This window comes from Oenanthe melanoleuca, chromosome 2 (genome assembly GCF_029582105.1).
Source record: "Oenanthe melanoleuca isolate GR-GAL-2019-014 chromosome 2, OMel1.0, whole genome shotgun sequence".
Taxonomy (NCBI): domain Eukaryota; kingdom Metazoa; phylum Chordata; class Aves; order Passeriformes; family Muscicapidae; genus Oenanthe; species Oenanthe melanoleuca.
This window is the reverse complement of record NC_079335.1, coordinates 70,579,071-70,589,580: the sequence shown is the minus strand read 5'-3', so window position 1 is coordinate 70,589,580 and position 10,510 is coordinate 70,579,071. Positions and strand designations below refer to the sequence as shown.

At 36.8% G+C, this 10,510-nt stretch overlaps 1 protein-coding gene across 2 annotated transcripts in view; it reads right to left on the bottom strand.

Moving 5' to 3' along the window:
- Positions 1 to 2,694: 2,694 nt before the first annotated feature.
- MARCHF6 (membrane associated ring-CH-type finger 6) overlaps positions 2,695 to 10,510 on the bottom strand; it is a 45,540-nt gene continuing 37,724 nt past the window's right edge. For both annotated transcript variants that reach the window (XM_056482980.1, XM_056482979.1), the window contains exons 23-26: positions 10,034 to 10,123; positions 8,523 to 8,655; positions 7,286 to 7,421; positions 2,695 to 5,755 (exon numbers count right to left, since the gene is read on the bottom strand). In XM_056482980.1, coding sequence (XP_056338955.1) covers positions 5,665 to 5,755; positions 7,286 to 7,421; positions 8,523 to 8,655; positions 10,034 to 10,123 — 450 coding nt within the window. In that variant the 3' untranslated portion in view covers positions 2,695 to 5,664. The remainder of the gene's footprint in view (positions 5,756 to 7,285; positions 7,422 to 8,522; positions 8,656 to 10,033; positions 10,124 to 10,510) is intronic.

Sequence of the window (10,510 nt, the reverse complement as noted above, 5' to 3'; positions counted from 1 at the left end):
CTGCTCCAGAATGTGAGGAACCAAAGTGCCCTCTCTGCCACAAAGTCTTGGTGGACAGCTACGAGTCTTCTTCCCACTGGAGATAAAAACAGCACCAGAGGTAACCTGACTGGCATCCTCTGTGAAGACACCAGCACATCTCTTGGTTACAAAGCAACACCCCTCCTGTACCTTCAAACATGGACTGTACACAGCCCGAGCACTCAAATCAGATTGGTAATAGGATTATTCACTTCATAAAGCCTTCACAAACCATTGCTCCAAAGAAACTTGGGTGCTGCATGCTCTAGACAGGCCAAGCAGTTACTGCAGAAGCACAGAAGCTTACTTGTAGCCGGGCCTTTTTAATCCACCTCATGTCCCCACTGACGAACATGCAAGGCCATGCAGGACAAAGATAAAATGGTGGGCTCCAGAAAGCAATAAGCACACATTTTAACAACTGTTTAATCTTTCATAAAACATGAATACTAATGATAAGCTGCAGGCTAATTATTTGGCCTCAAAATCCTTTGCAGATTCCTGTAACTAATGAAAACAACAAACTTCTGACATATGACATACATTTCTATCCTTTAGTTGTTTTAAAGCATCTGCTCATTTAAGAACACTATTGCAAGAAAAATATGAAGAAAACATCCTGCAGGAGCTTATATAGTAGAATTCAATTAAACTGATTTCACAGTACTGTTGTTCAAAGGTGTCTAGTGACAACAGATAAACAAGTTAAGTAAGTTTCATATTATCTCTCATCTGTGGTCCTTGCGTGCACTCAAAATTATCCTTAAAATGCTCAAAAAGTAAATGTCATACTCTTAATTCTTCCACCAATTTGGTCCAGTGCTGTGAAATCATGCATAAAGCTGCCACACCGTATTATGGGAAACAGCAGAATGTAGGTGGAAATTTTTTTCTGTATTCAATGAAGTGTATTTTCATAGGATCATAGAATGGCCTGGGTTGGACCTTACAGATCACCTAGTTCCAACCCTTCTGCCACAGGCACGAGCAAGCACTTTTACTGGACCAGGCTACTCAGAGCTTCATCCAACCTGGCCTTCAACACTTCCAGTGATGGCACAGCCACATCTTTTCTGGGCAACCTCTTCCAGTGTCTTATCACCCTCACAGTAAAGAAATTCCTAACATCTAATCTAACCCTACTCTCTTTCGGTTTGAAGCCATGCCCCTTTATCCTCTCACTACATGCTGTTGTAAATACTCTCTTCATATGAATCTATGCTGCTTCCTGGAAGTATTTCCTCCTGCTGTATAATACCGAGTCTTGTATACAAAGAACATTTAAAAGTATATCCATGGATGTAATTGTTGCTTTATAGCAGCACTGCCAGAAATGTTGCTATAAAGCAGCATACCTTAGAATTTCTGCTGCTTCCTACTTCCATGACTCCTCCTAACAACTGGTCAAAATATCCCATGGACTCTCCATTCTAATCCAGCAGTATTTTTAGATCACATTCCTTACCTAATGCTAGCAAGTCGCTTATGCAATTTGTATCTGCTGAACATGGCACACCAGTGCAGCTCTGCACTATTTAGGTTCTAACACAGAAACTCTATCCAATATAAATGAAAGAGCTCTGCAGTGTTCTCTGGTTTTGTAAGCAACAAGGAATTCTAAGTAAAACTAATATCCTTTTTCAGGAAAATAAAGCCCTTGAAAGGCAAGCAATGTTAAATACCACCCCCTCTTCCCACACCTGATGTCAAATACCTCCAGATGTTTGACTTCATCTCCTATAGGGGAAAATGCCTCTGCAGCTTGGGTGTTGGCCTGTACTCAACAGGTAAGAGATAACAGCAGGTAAGCAGATAAGCAGAAAAACTGATACGCAGAGCTATGAAATAATTTTGCCATTACTCCATCTCTTGGCATTATACTGAACTAAAAACATTCCAGTTTACTTTGAAACTGTATTTGATCTCTGGAAACACAATCTTTTAAAATTTTCCATTATTGAGTAACTATGATTTCACCATATAATTTCTCAATTTATGGTTACTTCCTAATGAAGAAATTAAAACCAGAAGCACAGTTTAAAAAAATTGCTATTAACTATGCAAACATTTAGTTCCAGCTACTAATTAAGAGAGCTCTAACTTACCATTATGCTTCGTAAAAGTTGTTTCCTCATGTTTCAGAAAACAGCTTTTTTTATTTTGCATCCTGAACTTCATTACACTACCAAGATTCAATTCCTTGTTTAATGTTTCTACTATTTGTACCATAATTTCTGCCAAGAACCTCACTCATTGCTCAGGCTGTACAGTGGCCATTATTCCCAAGGCAAGCAGAATAAGAACACTGACCCTTACCACAAAACTTTTCCGATCTAGATGCAAAAAAATGCATGGTGACGTCCAAGGAAACAAAATGATGCTGATCAGCATGCCAGGCAATCAAACCCCAGTCATTTGTGCTTTGTGAGGTACAGGCCTTTGTGAGGCTTTTTAGAGTTCTCTGAAGAATAGTGCAGCTGCTGTGAAGATTTTTATGAAGACTTTTACGCAAGCATAGGGGAAGGCAAGGAAAGAATTAATGCACTCAGCTGAGAAGTGATGTGAGCACCGTAAGAGGTTGGAGTTGGCATCTCACTGAGGAAGTCACTGACACAAAGCATCATCAAGTAACTTTGGCTTCACTCAATAGAGAAGGGGCAGACAGAAAAGATGCAGAGTTTTAACTATTTTTAATCAATATAAAATAATCTGTGTAAAAACAGTCAAAGCCATGCTGCGATTAACTTCTTTCAATATGCACAAGATAGCTACAGAGCCATCTGCAGTTCTTTTACGAAGGTCTGTAGAACTAATAACATCGCTAGGTTCTCAACACACAAAGGGGATACAACTGAGCCAGTATACATCTCCAATCCCTCCACAGTAAAGACCAAGGTCAACACAAATTGTGGTGGAAGAGTGCGCATACACACACACACACATTCTTTCCAACTTGAAAAGTAATAGGAGCCCACACCACTCTGCATCACTCCAGCACAGATGGATGCCGCTGGTACAGTGCTCATCAGCTGTCTCAGAAACAGCCACTTAACTTACAAGCTTACTTATCAAGTTTCCATGCCAGGGGAGTACACAGCACACAATAAGGCAAACCATTGAAATTTAAAACAATTTATAAAGTACTGTTATTTAATTCCTGTTCTCTACAACCTCCATATTCTTTCAAAAAATGTGTAAAAATAAGGAGATGAGATTTCTGGAAAGTTCACAATGGACAGTTCTGGAAACAATCTTCACCTGGAATCTGGAAAGCAGTGCAAATACCAGCACAACAGTTGGATTTGAAATCAGTTTTCCATAAAATAAAAGCAAATACAGATAATGTAAGCTACATCAAAACAGCTGCGGTTCACATTGCATGACTGGCCTGATTTGCTATTTCTTTAATGACTTGTAAAATACCAGTAGTAAGAAACAGCACAAAGGCTTGTTCTTCATAAATTTTAATATTAAGACCAGTTTGTCCGGATAAAAACAAAGTTACAAATACCACACTACTGCAAATTCCGCATGATGGACAGTAGTGCTTGCAATATTTGAGTGGCAAGACCATTTTGGAACTGTTTAGGAAAGGTATGTCAAAAACAGAATCTTGGCATAAGTAAGAATGTATGTTACCAGTGAATTTATTATTGTGAAAATATATCTGTCCCACAATGTACACCACTGTAAATGATCAAATGCAATATTTATGCACATCAAAAATATATGGGGCGAATATATACTCAGTTTAGCATTAAATCATCAACAGTAAATGAAAGAAATATTTTGGCTATTTTTCTATGATTTCATTTCACTGGAAATTTCCTAATAAATCACTCCAAAGGGTAGTATTTGTGGTTCAAAACCATCAGGACAACAGTAATTCTGTAAAATAGTAAAATAGTATGGATCTGAGAGTGACAGCCCAATCCTCCTGCCACTAGATTCAGATGTATTTGGCTTGTGCTTGCTGCCTTAGAACATGAGTCCAGACACCAAGAGAATGAAGTACCACCATGACATCCTGGACCACATTAGCTCATACCATGTCAAATCAGAGATGCAACATCAATAAAAGGAGATGACACTTTAAAAGCACCTGCCAGATTCTCAAGTAATAATTATATACACACGGTAAAGTACAGAATACTGAAGGAGAGTGTACTGAATAGCAAGTTAAATGTTCCATCAATTTTCTCATTACTGCAATGGATATTCACATTTTCTGCATTGGTCCAGGAAAGATACTGCAATCTAAGCGTGTGATTTGATGCTACTTAAAGCTTTGTGATACTGTTATGTATTTTCTTTATCTACATAACCCCCACCCCCAGACATTACTGCAAAAGAACTCTATCTACATATAGAAATAACACAGACTTGATTTGGTGGCTCTTGTTTGACTGTATTCTTGCAAAGAAATCTGATAACTTTTCCTTGCCTATTTAATAGCATATGTATTTCCCTGCTCCTCAGGCCATAAATGGTACATGATAAATCACTTCCTCAGTATTATTCCCATAAAAATTCACAGTGACCAATTCTGAGAGAATTTTTTTTTTGGTTGGGTTGGTTTTTTTAAAAGTAATTGTGCAATATAAAATTCATACTACAATTTTCAACTTTGGTAACTTACAGAAAAAAGATTTCAAGCTCTTTAACTAAGGATCAGGTCAGCATGTTTCTTACATTATGCTCTTTGTGCTGTGCAAGCACATCAGTTAAGGTTCATCCCTTTTCTTAAGATCCTGAAAAATTCTAATCTTGATAAGAAATTTGCTACAGTTTAAGTTGTGAACCTATCTAATTTTTCTTAGTACCTTTAAATGCTTCCATCACCTAGCCTTAGTAAATTTTTACTTTTTACTGTTTCAATTAATGAAATCCTGATCCCAAAGCCAACACCCATCTACCCCCTTCAACCAAATAAAAAAATCCAGCTGAGCCTCAACAAGTACATCTGAATTCTCAGAAGAGGAAGTATTTCCTTGATTTAACAGCAACTGTACAATATTACAAACTCTGACACATGAAAAACAATCAGGCAATAGAAAAATGTACAACAGCTTTGGTGTTATACAAAATAATAAAAAAGACTGGACAGTAAGATACATAGTTCATTATGTTCTCAACACAGCAACTTCATTGCTGACTGTAAGACAGTTATTTACTTTTGATATTCTCTATGTGGCCTTTCCACTCATGAAAAATCATACTGTATTACTACAATAAGAACTGTTATGAACACCATAAAGTAAGCTCCAAATTTTATAAAAACATCTTGCCTCTTCACACTATTGCTTTGTGGCACATTGTCAACAGAACAGCAGTCCAAAATAAAGTGACAACTAGATTTAATAAATTAATATACTTTTTAAAGATGTACAATGCACATTCTTTTTAATCCAAGGTTTTAGGGTGTCAGGACACTTCTATATACACATATACAGACCTCAGACAGCATTTATAACATCAGAAAATGCAGATAAGAAACAGAGCCTTAACTGCTATCTGGATGCTACCAACAGAAGCCAAAACACTGCTGAGAGTATTATTGGGAGAGATATCCAAAGACAAGAAGAGTCTATGAAAAAAGGACATGTAAAGGCAAAGGGAAGGTCAAGATGTTTAATATGACATCTATTCTTGTGAAGACTGAGGTGGTGCTGTTGATGTGCCTGGTTTACCAGACTTCCGTTCGTAATTCACAAGCCGTTGTCCGACAAGGTACCTGGGATCACGGTAAAAACAGGAATTAACTCAAGGTAATGCTATTTTGTAACACAAATCCACTCTATCTCCTTTACTGCCAAAGTAGTTTTTTCAGTTCAATAAAAAGTTATTCAATAAATTGTAAAGGAAAAACTTTAGCTGCTGCTTAATCTTTCTTAAAGGGAGAGAAAATACTCTGATGCTATTCCATGGAAAGCTTAAGGAGTGCAAGATTTCTTTAGTATGACATTGAAACAGAACTGAACTATCTCAGCAGCTTAACTGTTTTCATATCTTTCACATTATTCCTTTCTTCCTCTATGTCATTGATCCAAACTTTTGCTAGCTAAATTCCTTATCATGCTCCCTATATTTGCATACTAGTTCTGTGAATGCAAGAGCCCTTAGACACCTATGAATTCTTCCCCTAAGATCTGTCATTTCCTTTAGGAACTTTGTCACCACCGTTCCTTTTCTCATGGTACCATAACCAACAACCATTGCACATTCTTCACATGTTTTAGAATGTCACAAAAACTTGTATATGCATTTAAAGTTTGTTACATGGAAGATTTAATTATGTGGATTTCTAAAGCACAAATCTCTACTGGCTGGCATGACTGTGTCTGCTTACTTCCTGAAATGGGATAATTAAGTCATACAAACTTCTTGTCTACGAGGATGTTACAATAAGTTAATTTAATGCCAAACTAATTTACACTTACAACTTTTCAGTTGCTTCTTAACATTTAAGATTCAAAGAAGTCTATTTTAGGTTTGACTCCTTTTGTAGTTATTGGAAAGCAAAACTCTTATAGGACAACTCCGCATATGAATATAACTAACTCATTTATTCATTTTCAATATTCATTTTCAAAAGTAGCCTAGGAAGATTAGTTGCTAATCTTCTTAACCCATAAAAAAGGTAGTTAGGGTAACACCAAAACAATGTAATAACACACAAAAAAAGGCTAAACTAAGTAAGATAACTAGAAAATAATAGGAAAATTATTATTTTTATCAGGCATCTGAGTAATGCAGAGTAATAATTACTGAAAACATCAGAAAATCACACAAAATTTGGTAAGGACAAACTAACAAATGAACTGAACATTCTTTAACAGATTAGTTGGACTAATGAGGAAGAAGAGTGAGAAAAACAGTTATGCAGAAAAGGTTGAAGAAATGGTTTTATAAGCAGCAGCTTGAGACATGATTTTAACTTCCAGGTATGTTGTAATTCATGACATTCAAGACTACAGGTGAGACAAACAGTCAGCTTCATTTGTGGGAAAACACATTCATGTTAGGCATGGGGGAGTGTCTTCCCTTTATAAAGTCAGTCTGTTCCTGTGTTTATTTACCTGAACCAGAGACAAAACACCTGCTAACAAAAGTTTGTCTTAAAGCATCACTTGCTAAAAAACTTCTTAAAAACTGTTTTAGTCCTAAGTATCTATAATGCCTGAATTCAACCTGAAGTAATCATTTACATACATATATATATATATAAAGGGGAAAAACTTAAAACAACCCACTATATACTCACTTGTCATTTTTAATATGTTCATAAAGGCGCTTGAACTGGCGGACTTGGAAGGACAGAATTCCCATCAAAACCACCACCATAAGCAGAAAAGGATAAATCCGTCGCTGAACAAGGTTCTGCATTTCAGCAGTAACTCCTACAAAACAAGACAATCCTTAGACATTCTAATATTGCTTAACTAACTCAGGTATTTTTGCTTCTCTATGTGCTTCCATACTTTTTGTTATACTGTAACTTCAGTAAGGGCTGTGAAACAAATTACACAACCATTTACATCAAAGATCCAACATGACAACTGCTGTTCTTTTTAATCTGAAGCACTACGAGTGGAAAGTTTTCCATTAACAGTGAAAATACACAGTAGAAAAAAAAAAAGGCTTATCAATTCTTTTTGTCTATTAACTTCTGTTTATTGCATTGACTTTTCTGATACAAGGAGTAAGCAGATAAAAGTTGGCATTCAAGTGAGACTGAAGCATAAAATGGGACTTGAACGTGTTCTTAACATCAAAACTAAGTAGTAAAAGACAAGTCTTGATGAAAAAGCTCATCTACCCTGGTTCTAATCAAATAATTTACCTCAATTATGAGGAGATGGGAAAGTCTGAAAAAACCCTATATATTTAAAATTTACATTTTTATACAATTAAAACATCAAAACAAAACCTGTTCTAAGCTTCATTTAGAATCTGACAAATCAGAAAAAGATGGCCTCAGCTCAGTATAGCTCCTAGAGGACTAAAATCATAGGCTGATTGTCCAAAGCTAGGTACCTAAAATGCACAGAGAAGAAATCGGTGTCTCCCCATCCTCTTGGGTAAGACAAGGGGCAGACACCGATTTCTTCTCTGTGGTGATCAGTGATGGGATCCAAGGAACAGCCTCAAGTTGTGTTAGGGAAGGTTTGGGCTGGATATTAGACAAAGGTTCTTCACCCAGAGAGTGGCTGGGCACTAGCACAGGCTCCCCAAGGAAGCGGTCACAACACCAAGCAAGAGAAAGTTCAAGAAGCATTTGGACAATATTCCTGGAACGTGGTGTGGCTCTTGGAGGTCTTTAAACATCCACATTTGTCCACAGAAGAGGCAGGTTTTTTGTGGGTTGGTTTTTTTGTTTTCTTGTTGTTGTGTTGTTTTTTTTCCTTTATAAACTAGAGCTACAAGTTTTATTTCCACAAACATATTTACACTGCTGTAAACCATGAGATGACAAAGAAGTGTTCTGAATGCATACATACCCAGCAAAGGTACAACACCAGAAGCTATGATGTACGGCACACAAAGGGAAAGTAAGAGGACGGAGATGACGGGTGCAGCCAGTTTACGGATGATGAAGTGTAAGTCAATGTTACGAATTCCATTTGCATATACCTAAAAGGGAAGAAGTTAGAAGTAGAACAGATCCATCAAGAAAGCCTTGCTTTGCACTTACGGTAATAATTACAAGGTTTTTACACAATCCTCCTTATGAAAGGAAATGGGTGTTCCCATGGCCACAGTTGAAGAAGGACAAACTCTCTGCCAATTTACAAAATGAGGGTTCCAGGAAATAAACAATGCCCAAGAGACCAACTTAATCTGGAACAGAGTTGTGATTCAGTTGAGGAATGCAAGACACCTTCTGAAAGATCATTTAACAGAGCTGTGGAAAATGGTTTCGTGGGTGACCTGGGCTCACTTTGCACTGTTAACTCACTAGAAGAGGATACTGTATATGCTAATAGAATAAATTTGTAAATTTTGTAATGGGTAGAAAATAGGATCCTATTTTGTACTTGGTCAGGCAGACCAGAGCCTCTGTACATAGAGTCTGTACCTGAAAAAAAGACCTCCACAATTCTTAAGCTTCTGAGGTTATTACCAGAAGCTAAGGTCAAAACAGAACCAGATTATATTGGGAAAAGACCAGTTTTGAATGGCTACCAACTACAGCCAAACAATGGCCTCTGTCCCACAGCCTGGAAGGCTCAGGAGAATGTGTAAACAGCCCATGGAGAGCATTCAGAATGGAGGAGGGAGCTGTGGTATGCATCAAAACATACTCCCAGACTAAGATTAATTCTGCAGTGTGACAGCTGAAGTGATTTATTAACTGGGACTATGGGCTAGACTTACTCATGAGAGGGACCTTGTGCACAGAGGTTGGGACATGCACCACAGGTGTCACATACAGTGCAGAGCTGAAAAATTACCTTCTGACCAAAAACTGAGATGCTTCAAGATGACAACTGTGGAATTTAATGGTTATAACCAAGAAAAAATACTTCTGACAAAACAACAGGCCATGTGACTCTGAACTGCTCAGAGAAACTGTTCTGTGTTGCTTAATAATCAAATGGGAACAGAAATGGTTTTTTTCATCTCTACTGATGTGTGAACGGGATAATCCCTACAGCTGCAGAGAAGGCAAAATTCTGTGTTCTTGAGTTGTGGATGTAAATACTCCAATATTTGGACAAGTATTTGGACACATGGACTTCATCTGAAGAAATAATCATGTTTCTTTCTCACTTTATTACAAACCTGATTAAAATGCATATATGTATACAAAGCATTTTCTTGAATTAAAATTTCTGAGTTTTTGTTTTACTGTTAATGTATTAGGCTATACAATTTAAAAGGTTTTTACAAGACTAGTTGAATTTTACTCAATTACTCCATTACTGCAAGAGTGACACCATTTTCTGACACAATCGGAAACACAAAAAATGTATCATACAGATAATTCACATGGACAATTTTTCCTTACCTGTTCAATAACAGTTTTCAGCCACCACTGGGGACCCATCAGTGTTATGGCAGCAATTATTTTGGCATGCAAAACTCCAAGAGCCCAGTCCTAATATTGTAAAAATTAATAGTGTTAGCATTAACATATCTTTAAAAAGTCAGACAATCAAAAGCTTTAAGAGCAATGTGTTAATATTACCTATAAGTGAAAATATAATTACTTTTCCATTTACATGGAACATTGTTCCAAAGAAGTGACACCATCTGCAAATTCCTATGAAAAAGAAGATGCTCTCAAGATTAACTGACATCTGTAAATTTAGCTCCCTGGAACCAGGAAAATCACTACTATCAAACCAAAGGTAAATACAAAATAAAAGCTTTAGACTTAACGCAATTGACTAACATTCTGGTACAACTAATTTACATAAAAGGAAGTTAATTTCCTTTCTTTATAAAAGAATAGAAAAAAGAGAAAATGTTCACATGCATGAGG